The 21,622-nt window shown below is 48.0% G+C and overlaps 1 protein-coding gene across 1 annotated transcript in view; it reads right to left on the bottom strand.

The window, feature by feature from the left end:
- The window catches only part of COL17A1 (collagen type XVII alpha 1 chain), a 49,829-nt gene extending 31,677 nt beyond the window's left edge, over positions 1-18,152 (bottom strand). The window contains exons 1-9 of the mRNA XM_087862731.1: positions 18,012-18,152; positions 12,484-12,546; positions 10,246-10,290; positions 8,736-8,840; positions 7,588-7,719; positions 4,172-4,219; positions 3,026-3,061; positions 1,597-1,644; positions 98-241 (exon numbers count right to left, since the gene is read on the bottom strand). Coding sequence (XP_087718857.1) covers positions 98-241; positions 1,597-1,644; positions 3,026-3,061; positions 4,172-4,219; positions 7,588-7,719; positions 8,736-8,840; positions 10,246-10,290; positions 12,484-12,535 — 610 coding nt within the window. The 5' untranslated portion in view covers positions 12,536-12,546; positions 18,012-18,152. The remainder of the gene's footprint in view (positions 1-97; positions 242-1,596; positions 1,645-3,025; positions 3,062-4,171; positions 4,220-7,587; positions 7,720-8,735; positions 8,841-10,245; positions 10,291-12,483; positions 12,547-18,011) is intronic.
- Positions 18,153-21,622: the final 3,470 nt, after the last annotated feature.

The raw sequence follows: 21,622 nt of genomic DNA, 5'->3' as shown, positions 1-21,622 counted from the left end.
CTCAGTACCTTGTGAGGTCACGGCCGAATTCCAGGGCCGGGGCAACTCAGCCACCTCACTCCCTTCCCTCCACGGCAGCCGGGGCCCCGGGACTCACCCGACTGGGAGCTGGCCGTCACCATTTTGGTCTCCACCGTGCCTTTCTTGGGGATGGGGAGGGTGTTGGAGGAGTTCCGGGTGGGGCTCACGCTGGCTGAGCGACTCCCCTTGAGCAGACGCTTAACATCATCCAACTCCGTCCCTGTAAGGTGATCCCCGCATTCTCCATGAGCCCAGGAGTCTTTCCCGAGTCCAACCGCAGTGGGAAGAACATTAATGGTATCCTGAGTAGGAGGGGGGACGGCAACCGCTTCACACGCTGGGATATTTTTGGTCAGCCTTACAATTTTTGCATTTTGTCAATTTCGGGCAGTTATCAAGCTGGTACTTTTGTAGTATTAACGGCCTCATCAATACAGCGCCTCCACGGGGAGGTCCTCGGCTTAGATTTCCTAATTAGACCTCATCAAGCACCACAGGGAGAATTCTGTGGCTGGAAGACCCAGTCATCCTAGATTGGGGGACTCGGGGATTTACACCCAGGGCAGTGAGACGAACCAGATCCCTTGAAACAAATAGTTCAACATTGGGCTCATCTCCTGCCAAGGCACCTCGAATGCCGGGTCCCTGACCTTGTAGGCTCTGGAATGTCACAAGGAATCTGTGGCCCATAACTCCTTAACAGTCTGCTGCTCTTGTGTGAGTTCAAGTCCGTTTGGCCACTATTACCTGTTCATAGGTCACCGACAGATGCCAGCTCCCTGTGCCTCCCCATGGGACAAGTTAGGAGAGGAGGAAGGTATCATGCGAGGGCAGCGAGTAAGAGACAGATAGGTTTGCACACAACACACCCTGGAGGACTGCCCAGGCACCCCCTTCCCTGAAAGCTCCATCCTTGGCTCAGCCCCGCCCAGCCAGGAAGGACTCTGGGGAGACATCATCGGACCCCCATGGCCCAGGGCACGGAGCTCTCTGGGCCATCCCCTGTCACTGATTCCTGGGCCAACCAACCCGGCTCCTTCTCCTCCTACTCCTTGTACTCGGCTTCCACCCTATCAGTCGGGTTCATTTCAAAATGTCAAGTCACAGGGACTGGGGAATCCGGGGACAGTGAAATAAATTTCAAACTCTCACACTGCACTTACTTCTGACTCTTCTCCAACCTTACGTACTCTATCGGGTCCCCTCCTGCTCCTGTTCCTGGGGCCACACTGAACCTTCCTCCAATGGCTGAGCATAGGTTCCTCAAATGTCTCATGCCAGCGCATCCCACAAAACCTTCAGTCTCCTTTCAAGGGACGCTGACCCAGGAGGCTTTCTTTGGCTCCCTGCTCCTTCAGCTTCCAGAAAGGTCATGGTGGGTTGGTTTACTACCACCCTATCTGCAGCAGAGAACAGGAGGAACTCAGCTCCTGACCCCTGGCACCTCAACCAGGGTCCCTCTCACAGAAGACCCTTTGACATGTTTGATGATCGAATGACTCCCCCCTCACACACACACCATGTTGACCCTGGATTCCCAGATCGTTTGTTTTCAGACAGACGGTGACCACTTACATCGGGTAGAAGGGGACGCGCTCTGCAGTCGGACTCGGATTTCACTCTCTGTACAGGGAAGACATGGAGAAGGTATAAATGAAGGGGCTTGGATCACAGAGCCCGACCCTGAGCTCTGAGCAGCAGGAAGAAATGTGGGCGGCTCAGAGACCTGTCCTGGGAACAGGAAACCTAAGTGTGCCAGAACAAGTGCTGCTTAAAAGGAGGGGTCCTCTCCCCACACCCCAACCTGGCCACTGCACACCTCCCAGCACCTAGAGATGCTCTGATGAGATCGCAGGCTGAGCGGGAGGCTCGATCCCCAGCAGCAATGACTGACCCCTTTCCCAGGGCCCATCTCCCAGCTGCTCGAACCAAGCTGCTCTCCTGCCGCCTGGGTCTCTGATGCCTGGGAGAGAAATCTAAAACCCACACCTTCTACTTAGCCCCTTGCGCCTCCCCTGGGCAGGAAACAGGTGGTTTGACATTATCAGTTAGCTTCAGGTGGCCCGCTGACATCTCTCAACTATTAGCCTAAAGTTGTGGGTGGTTGGTGTGTTCCTAACTTATGAGTTACTGATGCAATAAGGCCCCTGGAAGTCTAGAGTGATCACGGAGAGCTACCGGAGCCCGTGCAGAGTTCTGCCCTCAGCACAGCCTGGACACGCTGCTGCTCCCACCCTCACCAGATGCACCTGGGCCAGCTCTCCCCAGGACCCCATTGCCCTCCTAGAGCTTATCCTTATGCATGGGCATACGTGCACTGGGCAAAACTGTCACGGACCCCTCTGTCCCCTGGAATAATTTTAAAAAGAAGGACTCTGGGGGCGCCTCGGTGGTGCAGTCGTTAAGCGTCTGCCTTCGGCTCAGGGCGTGATCCCAGCATTCTGGGATCAAGCCCCACATCAGGCTCCTCCGCTAGGAGCCTGCTTCTTCCTCTCCCACTCCCCCTGCTTGTGTTCCCTCTCTCGCTGGCTGTCTCTCTCTGTCAAGTAAATAAATAAATAAATAAATAAATAAATAAATAAAACCTTTAAAAAAATAAAAAAATAATAATAAAGTGTACAAAAAAAAGGACTTTTGCTCATTTTTCACTACATAAAGGCAATTACAATGCATCTTGTTAAAGTCAACCAGGAGATTCCAAGTGAAACCAGATGTTGGCTGGCATTGTCATAATCCACAGAACGAACCACTCCCCAGGCAGTTACCGGGTGTTTGTGTCCTTGCTTCCACTTCATGTTACGTCAGTGCCCCAAACTACCCTTCCCATCCTGATGGGGCCGGCGGGAGAGTCCGGGGGCGCTGTAGGCTCCCTGAAAGCAGGAACCATGCCTTGTTTATGCTTCTCCACTCCTCCCATTTTCTGGCTCAGGTCTAGACATGCATATTAGATGCTCAGGAAAAAACTTGTTGAATGACCTGAACCGAACGCAGCCACAGAGCTCACCTCGTGTTTGGCTCCTTCCTCTAGTTGAAGAAGATGCTGAGGAACAAAGAAGAGTAATCTTAGGCACAGAAGAGGGGGCACACTAGGTATTTCTGACCTGGAAGGAGGTCTGTTTGAGTGGGGAGAAGAGAGAGTTTTCATTGTGCGTTTATACCCAGATGGGAGCCTTCCCTAGGTCTCTACTAACACTGTGTAAAGCCTTTGTAAAGGACTCCAAACTGAGTATCTTGCCTGCCTTCTTCCCGGAGCTCAAGCCCTGTGCCTCCCACTTCCTCCTCGGGAGCTGGAAGTTCGGCTTCAGGATCAGATGATGGAACGTGGCCAGTGGAGGCCCCCACCTGGCTTCCCGAGTTCAATCACTGGCCCCACAGTGAACCGAAACCACCTGAGTTCGATCATGGATGCTTAATAACGATGACCACATAGCCACAGGGCAGAGTGAGTTCTGCAAGGCTCTGATGCATTTAGGGCGCTAGCGAAATGAAGGTTAAGTCAGCTCACACTTCGAGTGTTAACGAAGCTAATCATTTGGAAGCCTAGTCACAGTTGTTGGGGCTGGTGGTCTACACCGACCAAATATATTAAAAAAACAAAAACCAAATAAACAGCCAGATCTTCCCTTTAGCTTTTTGTTAGAGACTGCCTTGGTCTTCCTGCAGTGATTAAATTATAATCACTGTACAATGACCATATCAATTCATATGCACGGTACGACTCCCAGAACGTGGACCACAAACTCGAGGCCAGGTGAAGAGACAGCCCAGGGTTTCGGTTGGCATCAAATGTGCCCCTTTGCAGCCCGCTGCGGCGGAGGTGCTGGGATGTTCGCCACGGGCGATGCGAACCCCTGCTCCTCTTTGCTGGGAGGTCTCTGTGCATCCCGTGGAAGGACAAACCCTACAACTGTTGCCTGGCCTTAGGGGCTCCCCTGTCCTAGTGCGAGTCTCGTGTGACTACCTTGCCATTTCGGTGGTGTCACGAGCATCGGCTAAGGCAGCAAGCTAACGTGGCCGACAGAAAAACGGATCAGCAGGGGTCAAAGTCCTTTAGAAGGAGCCACTGAACTCACAGTGTCCCCCCACCCCTGACCCCAGGCGTTTCCCCAGCACCTTTGACCCTCCCTTCAGAAATGAGGAAAGCACCTACCGAACTCCTTCCGAGGGTACTCCGGAGAAGAGTTGCCACTGGAGCTCCCTGCAGAGCGAGAAAACCCTTAGTACACAAGGCCACGCGAGCCGCGGCTCCGGAGGAGGAAGGAACGCGGCGGCCCCATCTGAGCCCCCCAGCCCGCGGCCAGGAGGATGCGGTGCCCGGGCAGCGGGCTCGCTCCTGAAACAGGCCGGGCCTGCTGGACGCACTTGTGGCCGTTCACCCTGATCACTGATCGACTTCGGGTGGCGAAGGCTCTGGACACAGGAAAGCAGGAGGTTTGCTTCTCTTTTTTGTTTTTAAGCCCTTGACTGAGTTTTCCCAGTACTGGTGTTGGTGAAATAAATGTGCTGTCAGCATCGGAGTGTCACGGGCCTTGTGAAGCACGTCCCGAACGTGGACCCCGTTACAATGACGGCACCAGCCCCCAGGAAGGCCTTGCATCACACGGCGCTGTGGTGACACAACCCGCCTCCCCTGGATTTTGCCCACACCCTCCCCCATGACCCCTGGCAGCTCTGGGTCTTAAATCACGTACTGGGGAGCCCATCCCTCAGTCCTGCTTCACCACCACGACCCATCTCCAGTCACGGTCAAACCCACTGCTGCTCGTCTGTTTCCCACCAGACTTCTCAGTCGCCAGGCACTGCGGGGACTTTAGGAACCGAACCCAAATGTCCTCCTCCCGACTCCTGCTTCTCGACCCCAAGCTTGTTCCTGCACTGACTTCCAAGTCTCTGCCTGGGTCCTGCTCTCCCCATCCCCCCCCAGACTCCTCTTCCTCCTGTGTCCTCTGGCTCTTCCTTCCCCTTCATCCCCAACTGTATCTTTCTTTGCTACCTTCTGCTTTCATGCTCCTTCCTTGGCTGGTTCCTTAGTTTTCCATCTGCTCTTAACACCTCTTTGTAAATGGCTCTGAACGGGGTATCCTGCCCGACTTCTTCCCAGAGCTCATGTGCTGTGCACCCCACTCCCACTCCCTGCTTGGGACCCTCACCTGGGAGCACTACTGGGCTCGTGCACGTGGGGCCTGCTCCGGCACCCCCTCTCAATCGCTGGCACTGTCATGGACCCAGACACCTGTGCTTGAGTCTCAGGGGCACAGACTCCTTCCCCACCCTCTCCCCTCATATTTAATCAATTCTCAAACATCAGTTCCGTCTCCCAGACTCCCACTCCTCGTTTCCTCTCCCATTGCCACCGCCCTAGTCCCAGCAAGTTTGCCCTTGACTACAAGCATCTCCTAATCTGTCACCACGTTCAGCCTCTTCCTGCACATGGCTTCCAGAGTTCTCGTCCTGGACCTCAAAGAGGACCGACTCTCTACTCAAAAATCCCAGTGGCTTTTCACTGTTGCAGAATGGAGTCCAAACATCACAGGCCAGCCCTGACTCTGAGCCCCTCCAGCTGTGTTCACGTCAGCACCACGCTGCCTGCTGTGTGCGGAGTGGGCCCCCCGCAGGCTGGAGCGCCCCCCCCTCCACCCGGCCTCAAACGTCACACATCTCGATGGCCCAGCTCAGGGGTCACCTCCCCACGGAGCCTTCCCTGAAGACTCAGCCGGAAACGCTCATCCCCTTCAACTTGACATCCCAGTTTTTATCCGTCAGCTTGCTTATTTATTAGACCAGAGGCAACGTGAAGACAAGAGCCATGTCTAATTCATTTATCCTTTTTAAAAAGATTTGTTTATTTATTTTATATACAGAGAGAGAACGTGCAAGAGTGAGTGCATGCGGAGGGGGGTGGAGGGAGAGAAATCTTAGCAGACTCTGCACTGAGCACGGAGCTGGATGCAGGGCTCGATCCCAGGATTCTGAGAATTGACCTGAGCCGAAACCAAGAGTCGGGCACTTAACCGACTGTGCCACCTAGGCGCCCTCATGTCTAAGTCATTTAAGTGTTGTTGGAAAGGAAGAATTTCCTCTACCCTTCAGGATTTTTCTAGCTGGACTAAGAATCAAACTGACATAAGACAGATTAACAGGAGAAAGAAGAAAATCGAGTTTAGTTTTGTGCATACAGGGAATCCACACAGACATGGAAATTCCAGAGACAGGCAATGTGAGGCTTGTGTGAGCTGAGGAGAGGGGTAGGGGCCTAATGATACAAAGGGCAGAAAGACCACTATGAGCAGGACGGTGAGAGGAGATGGTTGGAAAACAAAGATTGCCTTACGTATGTGTCTGAGGTAGGGGAGTCTCTGCTAATAGCTCTCTTCCTGGTACAAGCAGGCAGTTGAGGGGGAGGTAAGAGCTTTTCCTGAATCTGCTGGGTTTTGACTGCTTTTAACTCAAAAGAGTGTTCATGCCAGAGTGGCCTGTCTTGGGCCAGCCTGCCCTTGGCCCCTACCGTGTCCACAAAGGCATTCCGCACAGTGTTAAACACACGGTCGCTGTGTGATAAAATACTGGATGAATGAGTAAGGGGGTGGGTAAGTCAATGAAATCTCCAAGTAACTCGAGTCTGTAAAGGAAATGAAACTGATGTGGGAAACAAAGGCAGAAGGAAATGTAGATGCAATTAAATTTCCTTATAACCCACAGCCATTACCAAATACTTGAGGCAAGCAGAGTATAACATTCTTCCAGGAAGCTCCCAACTGTCTTACTGTCAATGCCTTGCTAGAGGGAAAAACAACCATAGCTTGAGGTGCCTGGGTGGCTCCTTTGGTTAAACACCTGACTGCGGCTCAGGTTTTGATCCCCACCCCCATATCGGGCTCCCTGCTCAGTGGGGAGCCTACTTCTCCCTCTCCCTTTCCCCCTGCTTGTGCTTTCTTTCTCTCTCCCTATCAAATAAATAAATAAAATCTTTAAAAAAAGAAAAGAAAAGAAAAGAAAAAAGAAAAGAAAAGAAAGGAAAAGAAAAGAAAAGAAAAGAAAAACAACCTTAGCTTGACAATAGCCAGGCCTCAAGTATCTGGTGAGTCTTCGTTAGCATATGAAAATCCTTTTGGAACTTCCCTTTGTCTTTTCTCCCCCCAACCCCAAAGTATATCATCAGCTGCTCCTCACAATCCTGGGGTAGCAGCTCTTTCTGGCCATAGGTCCTATCCCGGGCTATCCTAAAACCACCTTTTTGCACTAAAGACGTCTCAAGAATTCTTTCTTGGCTATTGGCTCCAGACCCCAACACTCCAAACCACATCAAAATAAGAGTAAAGAGAAAGGTGAGGGCAGAAACAGCTAAACAGGGGTGGCTAATAATTCCATCCTCAAAGGATAAGTGAAGTTCTTTGGGGGAGAGAGTAGTTCTAACATCTGTGGGACTGAGGGGTGCCCAGGTGGCTCAGTTGGTTAAGTATCAGACTCTTGTCTCCCTCTGCGCCTCCCCCCTCACTCTCACTCTCAAATAAAATAAAAAAATAATAATAATAAAATGTAAAATAAAAAAAAATATGGGACTGATACCTTCGTATGTTCCGTGGCGGGTGATGTGAGTTTTCCTTTCAAAGGTGGAGCCCGGTGAGTTGGGCAGAGTGGAGGCAGGGGAGTGAGCCCTCCTGTAACTGGACGTGGAGGCATTGCCTCGAGTGCTCCCACCTGCGAGTGGGGAAAAGCATCAACTCTCAGAGCATCAACTCTCATAGCGCATCAGACCGGCCTGCAGTTATATTGACTACACCGAGGCTGCTCACAATAGAAGAGGGCGCTACGGAGGCCCCAGAGGACTTTCCGAGGACACCGCTGACACGGTCCACCCCGGCATTGCCACGGCGGCTCAGAAATGGGAGTTGGGCTCATGGCCGCTGGTCCTTCCCCAGCTGACCACAGAAGGAAGCAGGGGGCCCTTTGTGGACGTGGCTGCACATGGCAATGGAGAGGCTCTGGCAGGATTTTTCTTGAGGGCCTGGCATTTAATGGCAGCTCATGGCTGGGTGGACCAGAACACAATGTGATGAGGAGGTGTTCCTCGACAGCTCACAGCGACAGCTCACAGCAACCGCTCCTCTTGGTCAACAGGCTATTTGCATGTCTTGGGTCCTCTTTCTCAGTGTCAATCCAAGATTGTTTAAATAGCCTCAGGGGTTATATGTGTGCTTGTTTTTTGTTTTGTTTTGTTTTGCTTTGCTCTGTGTGGTTTCGGTTTGAAAGCTACCGTGAAAGAGCGTTTCATTGGGAACAATGGGCCTGTGTTGGATGCTTGCCCAGTGGAAACTCAGTGTGGATTGTGTGTCACTAGACTCCCTGAGCAGAGTAACCAAGTCGTTAAGTTTCTTTTGTTGTTGTTAATTCAAATTTAAACCCTCTTCTGCGCACACCCTTCCCTAAAAGAAATGGCTTGAGAGTGATTCAGTGGTAAAAGAGCCACCTCCCCACGATGCATTCTTGAGTATTGTTAATTATATGCGGACTTAATGAAAATTGATCCCATCGTAAGGAGGCTTCAAATGCAGCTGTTTTTGAAAGTATCACTTTGGCTGGGATGTGTGTCAGTGACACAACAATTAGGGGCATTTGGAATGGATGACAAGCAGTTGTGACCATCGCTCTCCTTGTAGGTCCCTCTCTCCCTGCCCATCAGTTCTCCCCCAGTCCCTCCACCAGCAGGCACTTACTTGAATTTATGTAGCCACTGCTGCCATGGGTCAGGCTGTGCTTCTCCAGCCGGCTCCCTCCACCAAGAGAGCCCGTTTTAGCATAGCCGTTGCTGGTTCCCCCTTCTGCACAAACAAGAAGCAGGTGACAATTTATGGGCGGAGTCAGGCCAGGGGATCCCCTCCTGCTCCGCTGTGGAGACCACTGCTGGCTTATCACCCACCACCCTGCTGGTTTGGGGTCCCTTTGCAGGTGCAAGCTGCCATACTCTGTTCGTGATAGAAATGTTAAGAGCAAATATCCCACCCCATTTATAGGACAAGTCTTCTGGGTGAAGCATAGTAAGTGGCTCTTTAGGAAAACTGAAGTATTAGAAAAGGCAGCTGAGTGATGAAAGGCTCTATGAGGCCAGGACGTGGGTTGGGCTTGCTTTTTGGAAATCGCCTGGTCAGTGCCACAGACATGGCAGCCGCTAGACTTGTTGAAGGGGTGAGTGACAGCTCTGTGTCACTGGTGTTCCACATGGCGGCCTGTCATGCTCTGACCTCTCGTCCCCATCCTCTGTGAGCCAGGCTGCCTGGCAGGTGCAAGGGTAGCTTTAGGGTTCAGTTCTCCAATACAGAATCCACTCAACCTAAGGACCTCCTCAGAAAACAAGTGGACACAGACAGAAGCCCGACTGGTGGTTCCTTTCTCCCACCCTATGCTCCGGCTGGATAAGGTTTCTGATACGAGTGTCCAATCAGGTCAATCTGTAGAGACTGAGAGTAGATGTGTGGTTCTCGGGGGGCTGAGGAGAGGGGAGGGGAAATGGGGAGTGACTGCTAATGGTCATGAAGTTTCCTTTTGGGGTGATGGAATGTTCTAAAATTAGATTGTTGCAATGGCTGCACAACTCCGTAAATATACTATGAAAATTAATAAAAGGAAACCTCGCTAAAGTGAATTGATGCTGGAGGGGGATGTCGGAAAGGGAGCCATGCCACTTAATGTCAATTACAGACCCAACAGAAGAACCCTCAACGGGAAAGAGTCATCAGCAGGGCCCAACAGGGAAAGATGTACACTGCATCTCCCACGGGAAATCTAGTACACCTGCACCTTGGCCAATGAGGAACCAGCTATCACCCTGAACTCTAGCTTTTCTCCAACGGTCTTTCATTTAAACAACACCTCTCAGATTCCTCTTTCTTCTCCATAAAATAATGTTCCTCTCCTTTGTTTGTTGTACTTGCCGGTGGTTCTGTCTCAGCTTGCTTGTTCCAGGTTGTGATTCTTTGCTAGTCCCATATTCTACTGGTAAAATAACTGGCCATCTTATTTTTAAAGTTAACAATACTAACAAACCATTGAATTATGTATACTTCAAACTGGTGGATTTTGTGGTATATAAATTAATGTCACTACAACTATTAAAAAAGATTTCAGATATTTTGGATTTGCTCAGCTGAAGAGTAAGCACCTATGGGAAAGGTTACATGTGCCTTCGCACATGCCTTACTGAGAAGAAAGCTTTAGATAGTCACTTACTTGGCGGTAAAGATGTAAGTCTCGTAGTTACTGTTTCCGTGATAACTAGAAAAAAACAATAAAAAGTAAGATCTTATATAATGCACTGAATTCCCTATATTCTGGCAAGGTCTAACATCTGTCATAGGCTCAGCATCTCAAATTAGGTTCAACACAGGTTTTTGTATACTTGTGCTTTAAGATACGTGATCTGACCCTCTGTACATGAAAGTATGTGCAACAACAATGGGGTTTAATGTACCTGGAAAATACACTTATATCCTTTTGGAACCAAAAGTAGTTACCCACTGATTAGAAGGATGACTCACCTTGGCATCCGTGTCTCATCTAACAATTAGATCCAGTCCAAGCCTGGATCTTTGAAGGAGGACCAGGGCCTCAAGTCACCCTCACGTGTGTCGAGCCACACTCTGTCTGCACTGCCCCTTCCAAAGGTCACCCAGTTCAGCTGGGGCCAGTGCATTACCCTGGCTGATCTCACTGCAAAGCGGATAATTATTTTGTACTTCTTTTTCAACAGGGTGTCTGAAGGACATAATTCATTCTAAAATCTTCAGGGCCATCCTGAGTGTGGGGCGGTGTAGGAAGGCAGGGAGTTAGTTAAGTCACATTTGGTGCTTGGCAAAACCAGGGATAGACGCATCAAAAACAGACTTGAAGAACCAGTGCCTTTGCCTCCTCAGACTGGGTTTCTCTAGACTCCCAAGTGATGGTTAGTCTATGGAGGTAATAAAAGCTTCCAGTATGTTTTAAACACCTGTTAGAAGAAAGACCCGCCGGGCCCCTGGGTGGTTTAGTCGCTTAAGCGGCTGCCTTCCACTCCAGTCTTGATCCCCGGGTCTTGGGATGGAAATCCCTGCTCGGCGGAGAGTCTGCTTCTCCCTCTCCCTCCAGCCCTCCTCTTTGCTTGTGCTCTCTCTCTCTCTCTCAAGCTCTTCACCTCTCAAATGAATAAATAAAATATTAAAAAAAAAAAAAAAGGAAGAAAGACCAGTTGCCTTCCCGAACCTCTCTCTCCCCTGCAGCAACATGGGGAGGTGGGTGGATTCCTAAAACCACAGCGGGGCCAACGCTGTTCTCTGACGGTGACCATCATCACCACCGCCCTCTGTGTGGGACATAAAGGAGCAGCAATTAAGCTGAAGTCACAGGTCTTCCACAGCACACATGCGCGGTGTATGCCTGTGTGCGCATGCCCGTGTGCATGTGTACGTGTGGTGTGTATGTGCGCATGCCCGTGTATATGTGTATGTGCGCATGCCTGGGTGTAGGTGCATGTATATGCATGTGCGCATGTGCGTCGGTAGGGGTGGCGAAAGGAGAAAAGCCGCAGGGTAGTGTGTGACAATTTAAGCTGTCCTGCACGCCACTGCTCCATCCCGCACCAGTCTTGTTGCCTCCACCCTTTTCCTTCTTCCACGGGTATTTTCCTAATTGATTGCCTCGTCCTGGAGGAACCTGGGGTGATGACTGTGGCAGAAACTGCATTCCATGCATAACAGGAAATGGTTTTTCAGACTAAAATGGCAGCTTGATTTGAGTAACAGTCCTTGAGCTTTCACGAAACCTCTTATTGTGTGGACCTTTGGGATTCTTGGACACATAAAAATAAAGTATTTCCTAACCTAACGTTCCAAGTCTGTGAAGCCAGAATTTTTTTATTTGAGATATATGAAAGTCACAGGATAAATGAAAGAGCCAGAACTGTTTTGGGGACAGTTTAAATGTCTCTGAATTTATCATTTGGGCAGTTTCACAAAAGAAATGTGTCTGTTTTCAGTTTAAGTGTAGATTGCAACTGTAACACCGGTGTTATGCTAACTTTGTCCCTGCAGTTAGTAGGACATTAGTCTTTTGGATTTCTGTTGCCCTGTCGTCTAAATAAAGACATGGTTAAATGCCTTCGGCAGATTCATTCCACAGAATATTATGCAGCTATTAAAAGTGCTAATTATGAAAGCTATACATCGAAACGGTAATTTTCATTTTTGAAGAAAAAGCACATATTTTGATTACAAGTATGTTAAAATAAAAATCAACAAAAGCCATCTTATGGGAAGAAATAAAGTCTACTTAGGAAAACATTTTAAATGATACAGTGAAAAAAAGGAAAAAAAAATCCAAGGAAAACTATAAATAATTTAGAAATGATGAGTAGTTGTGATGGAATTAGGCATGAATTATTTACTCTTCCCCAATTTTTTATTACTTTTATAATGTTATGTCTCGTGCTCTTACTTCTTTCAGTGACCTCGGTGCCATCACGTTTGTTTTTCTTGGTTACATCCATACCATAGCCACCTGCAGAAAAGCCAGAAACCATGATCAGCCATGAGTCTTACCATTGCTTTTAGGAAGCATAGGCCCCAAGTATGCAAACTAAGAACCAAAAACACTTGACTCCCAGAATTCAAGGCATAATTCTTTCTTGTACATATTTTTTTACAGAGTCCTTCCCACTCCTTGATTCAGTTATAAGAGGGAGTCATTTAATAGTTTCACTTTGGATTCTATTCTGTATGGAGAGCTTATTTTTCAGGATCTCATTGACCAGACTGCCCCCTGCTGAGCATTAATAGGATTACATGGAAGATGTGGTGCCCTGACCTTTGACTGTAAAACCTCCATTCTTTTTGCCAGATTAACAGACAGCTGAAGGATATCCATCAAGGCACTTTAACGAACTCATTTTGTTGTATCCCGTAATGTTCAGTGTTCTATATGGAACTCGATGTATAGAACACATTCATGCTTCATTATTTAGAGTTTAGATAGGAGAATGATGTTTGATGGACTTAAATCAGGAAAAAAAATTATTGTATTGTTGGTACTTATATGGCACTTAATACTTTTCACAATATGGAACTTTCCCTTCATAACAAGCTAGTCCCACTATGCTTCTTTGCAGACATGAGTAGGAAAAATATATGAAGAAAATGTGTAAAATCTGCAGAAATATGTAGGAAGGGCATATTTGTATGTTACCTATGTTCCCCCTCTGCTCACTGCTTCCGGAAGGGAAAACCACTGAGATCTTGTCCACTGTGACCTGAAGCGTAGATGGACTGAGACCGTGGGACAGCAAGAGGCTGGGGTGGGGGGCGAGGCTTAAACACCAGGAGAGCACAACAGCAATCTACATCCCAACTGGGTTCTTGCTGTGCTTCCCTCTCCCACATCTGGGAGGACTTGAAATCTGGCTTTTCCTGTGATTCCCTCTCTCCCCACTGTGACCTTGCCTTCCTGTTTTGGATGCAGGTGACCTTCCCTTCCTCTTTTGGATGCAGGTCAAATTGGATTCTAGAATTCTGGGCAAGCCACTTCTGCCCAGTATGCCCCTTGCTTGAAGATTTCTCCTACAGTCTTTTTAACCTGTCTGGTGACTTCAGGCTCGACTTCTCCAATAGGCACTCAGGCACAGCACCTAATCCTATCACACTTTTAGGGGTCCACGAAAGGGTTTTAATTTCTTTTTACAATCAGAAGGAGAGGGGCGCCTGGGTGGCTCAGTCAGTTAAGCGTCTGCCTTCAGCTCAGGTCATGATCTCCGGGTCCTGGAATGGAGCCCCACGTTGGGCTCTACACTGACTGGGAAGCCTGCCTCTCCCTATCCCTCTGCCTCTGCCCTTCCCTCCTGCTCATGCTCTCTCTCTCTCTCAAATAAATAAATAAAAATTTAAAAAAAATTAAAATCAGAAGGAGAAATGGGGCGGCCTGGGTGGCTCAGTTGGTTAAGCGTCCGACTCTTGCTCTTGGCTCAGGTCACACTCTCGGAGTCCTGGAATCCAGCCCCGCGTCGGGCTCTGTGCTGAGGGGGGAATCTGCTTGAGGATTCTCTCTCTTCCTCTCTCTGCACCCCTCCCCCACTCACGCACACACACACACACACTCTCTCCCTCAAATAAATAAATAAATCTTAAAAAGAAAATCTTTAAAATCAGAAGGAGGAATGAACACAATCCAACCTGGTTTATATTATTTCAATGCAGTTATAAAATAAATTTTTTTAAGATTTTTTTTTTTTTTTTAATGGAGGAAGGGGTCCACAAAATCAAATGCATCTAGGGCCCGCGAAAGTCATACTGTGGCCCTGGGTGACTTCCCCGCTGAAAACCAAGCCCACAGGAGACCAGCCACTCAGCTAGCCGGTGGAATGAACCAAGATCGGCACAGTTAGCTTCAGGGCCTGGTCGAACTGCCAACCTCTTGCTCACTGGAGTTTCGTAAATGCAGCTCCAGGCAAGGAATGAGGCATCATGGAAAAAAACTCCCGACTGGACCTGAGAAGCCACAGAAGGTGGCTTTGGCTCTGGTATGTTTCCCAGAGCCAAAGACGAGGGGCTCCGTAAACAATTTCACAAGGGAGTGCAGCTCTTGAGAAGGCCAAACCTGGCCTGTGTCTGTGTCTGCATTCCGGCTACAACCCGTACGATTACTGTCACGCAAACCTACAGGCCACCAGACCCCCTCTTTGAAACCTTCTGTCGAAGCAGTAATTGCCTTTGGTATCTCTGAGGCACCCCTGCCTTTTTTTTTTTTTTTTAATTGGTCGTTAGCTTGGGACCAGGAGGCATTTTGGAGATTAAACACTCAAATGCACCTGGCTGCTGGTGGGGAACCACCTAGGGTGGTACCTGGACTGATAGGAAATACTAGCCTGGAAAGGAACTGTTTATAACAGGCCACGGAAGCTTTTACTTCCCACAAGTTATTGTGTGTTTTGATCCTTACAAGAATGCTGCTGCCAGCAGCTATCCATTTGGGTTTGGCTGGGTTTCTTCTACTTGTAGCCATCCAGGCAGACTGAAGATAGCTCCCATTGATAAGGGTCTCCGTGTCTAGGCTGCAAACCTAGTGAGCGTTTTCTTGTTCTTTCTGTACCCAGAAAAATAACCCACTGTTTTAGGCACTCCAATCTTAGTCTTAAGTCCTAATGATGGAGCTTTGAGGTGTACAGCAAAATGCCAAGGGTCCCCCAACTTCCAGAGGGCCCGAGGAGAGGGACCACCTGCTAAGAAATCAGATACCCTCCTCCTCCAGGGCCTGCGGGCTCCTTACTTGAAGGTGCTCAGAGAGAGAATGGGTCTGAGATGGCTGCAGGTAGATGCCCCCCCCCCCGCCCCGCCTCTCTTTCAGCCTGAAGCCCCACAGGTGGCTGTGTCCTATGGAGAAGGTGTCCTATGTCCTATGCAGAATGATTTCTTGGGCCTGGAATACACAGAACGGAGTTCTGTTGACTTTGCCACTGATAGTCTGAAGTGGCAGGGTTGTGCCGGGACGTGGATTCCTTTCAACCAAACGTAAGACGAGACGTTAAGTGAGTCATCGAAAGGAAAGTGACGGGTCGAGGCACAAACCCGGACTGGGATCGTCCCATAGGACCTACGGTACTCCCGCGGGATTTCCTTTTTAAACGTGCTGCGGTGTGGATAGTTTCAAGAAGTGTAACGTTAGGGAAAGGAAAGTGACAAGCCCGGCGCAGGCCCGAGCCTGCCTCTTCCCGCCGAGCTCGCCAGCGTGCTCTCTGCCCAAAACACTACTTAATGGAAGCGCCGTCAAGTTGCTTCATTTGTAACTCTTTAATTGTAACTTCTTTGATGTTTAGGCCACTTCACTAGAACTAAGGAAGAGCAGGTCTCTAGATTCTCAATTCCAAAATTATGCTAATTTCCATCCGTAGTGCTAAGGAGCTGCTTCATGGTTATTCACAGTTAATGTTCTTTAGAAGATGTAGAAAAATGATCCCATGATACTTTCTTATGCAGGAAAATGCAGTTCAAAATCATTTTTCTACTCTTTTGAATTTTCCTTACTTTCCACTGCGTTTAAATGATGTCACATTCACCTAAAACCATTCTGATGATGGCACCCGTACAAACAAGGACAAACAGCTGTTAGGGATAGTCAGCCCTTACACTGACCTTATTCTAATGTCCCATGAGGGGCGCCTGGGTGGCTCAGGTGGTTAAGCGGCTGCCTTCGGCTCAGGCTCGGGTCATGATCCCAGGGTCCTGAGATCTGACCTGGCTCGGAGGGGAGACTGCCTTTCCCTCTCCTCCCCTCTTGTGTGCTCTCTCGCTCTCTCTCTTGCTATCTGTGTCTCTCTCTCTCTCAAATAAATAAATAAAATAAAAAGCTTTATTAAAAAAATGACCTATTTTAAGAATAGGAACTCCCCAGCCTCTGCTAAGGAACCCCAAGTATTTTTACAGCTTCTATTACTCCCATCTCTGCATGCTTCAAATTTTAAAACAAAACAACAAAATGGTCACAGTGTGAGAAAACCATGCAGTACTCTGATCTGTGAACACAGATGGGGCAAGCAGTTTGAGGGCCAGGAAAACCAGCCCCCGAGGGTGGATTGTCTCAGAGGCGCTTGTCTCTACAAAGCACAGCAGCAGCGGGTGTGCCCCTGGCTGCGTCTGGCATCTGTGATTTATGCATAACTTGGGGCTGGGGGAGTTTGGGCACCAGCTTTGTGATTCTGCCTCTTGTTTCCAGCCCTGTTTCGTGAAGTCCTGCTGCCGATAGTAATAGCAACTGAGCAGACCACACAGACCCAGGCTTCTTTTGCTCAAGCATCATCTGTCAATGAGGTTGGTTCTTAGGTGGGATCAGTTTCACGAATCTGAGTTTCTATCCAGGCTTGAAGCAAGGCTATAACCGTGTCCAGGTAAACTCTGGTCACATTTGCGTGGGTGTGGTGAAGGGGTCAGAATAAAGCTGGCGCCTCTGATTGTCTGAAGGGCATCCAGCAGGAGCTCACTTAGATCTGGGCCTTACCTCTGAGACACAGCAGGCAGGGGAGAGGAGAAACGGTTCTGCTTTTCAAGTGACTATCTTTTAAAAACCTCCCAATATTTTATGGACATTAACGAATCTGACCATTAGCTACTGATTAACTGCTCCACAAATGAACTGATGTCCCACACGCGTTGCCTCCCCTTCGAAAAGCAATGTGGTCGTTTTTGCTTGAGTGCTTAATGCGGTCCAGTGAGATACTGAAGGTGCTAATTCTCACCCCAAAATGATTTGGGGAGAGGGGGCAAATTGGCCAGTAAAAGGGTGTATACAGACAAAATGTCCCTCCCGCTTTTATTTTCTTGTTCTAAATTCGACTCCAGGAAATTACTGGATTAATTATATCATTTCAGATATTACACTTTACTTTAGATTAGAGGCAGTATTTTCGAGACTGTGATAAACAACGTCCATCCAACCTCTCGGGCTTAGTCAGAACCTGCCAGCACAGAGCCCAGGCGGCATCTCAGCTCTTAGTACTTAGTGTTTCTGCAAACCCCACTTACCCACCCTGTAACTTCACCTCTGAGCTAGTCTCTGTTGTCAAGGGAAGAGAAGGAAACAGAGGGAGGGGGGAGAGCGAGAGAAGAGACTGAGATTGAAGGAATCATAACTCTATCCTATCCTAAATAAAACAATTTAATACATGCCATTTTACAATACTGAAAATCATACCAAAAAAGAAAACCAAACTGGCCACTAGAGCCCAATTTATCTGAACTGGCCTTTTTCTTCTCCTTCCCACAGATGAATCTTTCTTGCTGTTCCTCCAGAACACCGGCCCTAAGCAGGACACAGAAACCAAAGTAGCCTTCCGTGATCAATTAACCGCCTCTACCCGCAATACTCGAACCTTAACAATCTCATCTTATTTTCTCCAACAGACACTTCCATTCTAAATAGCAAATGTCAAATCAAAGTCCCAGAAGAAGGGAGAAAAAGGGCAAATCCCTGCTGGAACTTACCTTCTTTGAGATTGGAAGGGACTGGAAACAACTTTGAATAAACCCCCCTCTCTGTCTTTCTCCTCCTGATGTTTTTCTCCAAGACGTTTGCAGGTCCCACTTTTTTTATCCAGACCCAGCCCAGGTGTGTTAGAGCTGACTGATCTTTCAAAAATGTTCCCTTCTCCTGCGCTCCCCCTTGTTTCTTTCAGTTCTTTGCTCCCTAACAAGTCCTGACAAAGGTGTGTCGGGTTTACAGTTACTCCACCCTTCCAATTATCTGACACTTGCTGCATTTAAAAAAGATCTGCCTCCAGGAATCAAACTTTACAGGAGGCAGAACCTTGCTCTGACTAGGGTAGGCCCATTAACCATTTATGGGTCCACTGGGAAAACGGAACAAAGGTAAAGGAAATACCCTTTTATTACTTTTCCTTATCTTTCAAAACCAGAGAGCTACCACAGCATGGCATTCCCCTTCCTTGCGGCCAGGGAATAGTAAAAATCCCGAGGTGCATGATTCATGGTGTGGCCAGGCTTGTGGGGGGCCTGTGGTCAGAGTGTCCGATTCCTAGAAAAACTGTGAAGTTGGCAGGATTTATATTCAAGACCTGTTTCTCCTACATATGCCTTTGCCCGCTTTTCTTCATTCTGACGCAGGCGAGGTCAAGCCCGCCTGGAGGAAAATGTGGGACGGTTAATGGCACAGGGATTCATTTTTTAAAAGGGGCAGCCAGATAAGTGATGTTGACTCCAAAGAGGGACATGTTAGTGACAAGATTTTAGGCACTTAGCCACCAAATATAATGGAGAGGTACTGCTGTGGGAGGTAGAGGACCTTTTTGCCGTTCAAATCAGGCAAACATGGTCTCCATACATCCAAAGACATGTGTGGACTCCCAGAAACTCTCTCATCTCAGCTACATTCCCTGGAGCCATTAGACTTCCCTAAAGGGTCAATATACACCGATCTCCATAATTCTCATGAATACCTGCTTAGTGCCCGGCTCTCCAGGACCCCTAAAGACTAGCATGAGACTCTTGGTACTGGTAAAATGGGGAGTCTGAACCTGGAACTCACTTAGGTGGTATTCCCACGCCGGAGGGGAGCCGTTGGATTCCTGCAGGGTAGCACTAATGCGTGTCTGCGCCCTGCTATCGTGGGCACTCACCCCACGTGGAAAGGTAGCGGGCCACCAAGCACAACCTGCAGGGGTCTCACTCCTATGCCCCCAACATTCCGCACCAGAGTCACACACTTCAGAAGCCTTTCCATGACCTAGAATGTGACACTACGGGGTTCTTGCTTTCTGGGATATTCCTGCCTACCCCAAATAAATACTTACTCAACATGTCTGCTGTCAATCTCATAGGAGAAGAGCACTGGGAATCTGGAAGATGGGGAGCTTTCAGCATCAAATTGACATAAGCCTGCATCATTCATTCATTTACTCATTAATTCATGAATTACACAAAAACATGTTGGCTCCTGCTTGGAGCCAGACATTAAACTGTATGTTGAGCGTTCGGTGATGAAATGGAGACCTATTATCTGTCCTTACCAAGTTCACAAGCTAGTGGAAGAAGGTAGGTCTTCAACAATGTATTACTCTGCTAAGGTTGCTGGGACAAAATTCTGGTGGCTTACACAACAGAAATTAATTTTGTCACAGATCTGAAAGCCAGATGTCCAAGACCAACATGTCAACAGCTAGGTTTCTCCTGAAGCCTCTCCCTCCTTGGCTTGCAGAGGGCTGTCTTCCGGCTGTGCTCTCATGTGGACTTTTCTATCTGTGGGCATCCCAGCTGTCTCACAATGTGTCCTAATCTCTTGTAGGGACACCGGTCAGATTGGATTAGAGCCCATCCTAACAGCCTCATATTAACTACTTGATTAAAATCCTATCTCCAAATTGTGGTCACATTCTAAGATACTAGGGGTTGGGCTTCATCATCTGAATTTGAGGAGGGGGACATAATTTATAACAAATGGTGCTCATAATAAACAATTATGCATCGATATGTAATTAAGAATGGATAACTATTATAAAGAGAAAATTCTGGATTCTATCAGAGAGGAGGAGAGGTCATCCAGAGGAGGGATGGGAGGGCAAATCCTGCTAAGAAGGTAACATTTAGACTGATAGAGGAAGGTTGAGCAGAGGTCTACAGGTGAAAGGAGGGGTTGAGATTGTTCTAGAATCTGGACAGGAAATAAAATATTCAAGAAGGCTCTGAAGTAGAAGAAGCAAAGGAAGTTTGAGGAAACGTGATGCCAATCTATTTAAGTGTACCGAATGAAGGGAGGGTGGCAGTAGGAGTGAAGCTAGAGAAAGAGAAGGGGCTAGATCACACAAGGCCTCATTAGCCACAGGAGGGAGGTGTTTTTAGGTATTAGGAAAATGTTCTTAAATTGACATTAGGAAGCAACTCCGTCCTGGCACCGTGTGAGTGTTTGGATTATTAAGAAAGAAGAAAGACTGGAATTAACGTTTTCTAAGGTCCATTGTGTGCCAGATATTTTATATACATTATTTTATTTATTCCCTATAGCAACTCTAAGAGGTGTGTACTATTATTTTTTTTTTAATTTTATAGCCGACAAAAGTGAAATTCAGGGAGGTTGAGTAACCAGACCAAAGATTTTATATCTAATAAGTGGCTCCGGAGAGGGCAGAGGGCCTGTAAATGGAGTTAATGATTGATCATATCTCCGTGATGAAGTCTCCGTACAAAACCAATGGTGCGGGGTTCAGAGAGCTTCCAGGTACATGAACACATCCACATACCAGGAGCGTGAGGCATCCCAGCTCCACGGGCACAGAAGCTCCTGTGCTCAGACACTTCCCAGACCTCGCCCTGCATCTCTCTTCATCTGTCTGTTCCTCTGTATCCTTTATCATAGCCTTTAATAAACTGGTGAACACACAGAAGTGTTTCCCTGAGTTCTGCAAACCCCTCTAGCAAATAATTGAATCCAAGAGGGAGGAGGTCATGGGAACCTCTGATTTATCGCCACGGTGGACAGAAGTTGTGGGTAACCTGGGGACCTATTACTTGTGACTGGCATCTGCAGTGGGGGGCAGTCTTGTGGGACTGAGCCCTTACTGTGGGGAATCTGACACTGTCTCCAAGCAGACAGTGTCAGAATTGAGATGAATTGTAAGATACACAGCTGTTGTTGCGGAATTACCTGATGTGGGGAACCCTCCCCCCCACTTTTGTGACCAGAGTGTCCAAAGTGCTGTGGGCTTGGTAGTCATGTGAGAGTAAAGGAAGACACAAGAGGTTGGTTAATTGTTTTTTTTCCCACACAGTGGCAGAGCCTATGTTCTGTTCAACTCTTGAACTCTTGTTTCCCACTGCCTGGTCTATCATTAAAATTTAAATATGCCCATAGCTTTGAACTGAAAGAAAATAGGCAATATCAAAATAGATCAGGCCAAGAGCAAATGACAACTTAAATCAGAATTCAAACCATCTGAATAGTAGGGGTATTTGCCGCCAACAGCATTATGGTGTTGGTATAATCTATTGATGCATTTAGATAAAAATCTATCTATTAGGACTTGGCAACCATGAACCAATCATTTAACGATAACCACTGTATAAAACCAAACATGCTAACCAAC

Source organism: Ursus americanus, chromosome 6, assembly GCF_024610735.1.
Source record: "Ursus americanus isolate L20-20 chromosome 6, mUrsAme1.1.p, whole genome shotgun sequence".
Classification (NCBI taxonomy): domain Eukaryota; kingdom Metazoa; phylum Chordata; class Mammalia; order Carnivora; family Ursidae; genus Ursus; species Ursus americanus.
This window is presented reverse-complemented; position numbering and strand designations above follow the sequence as displayed.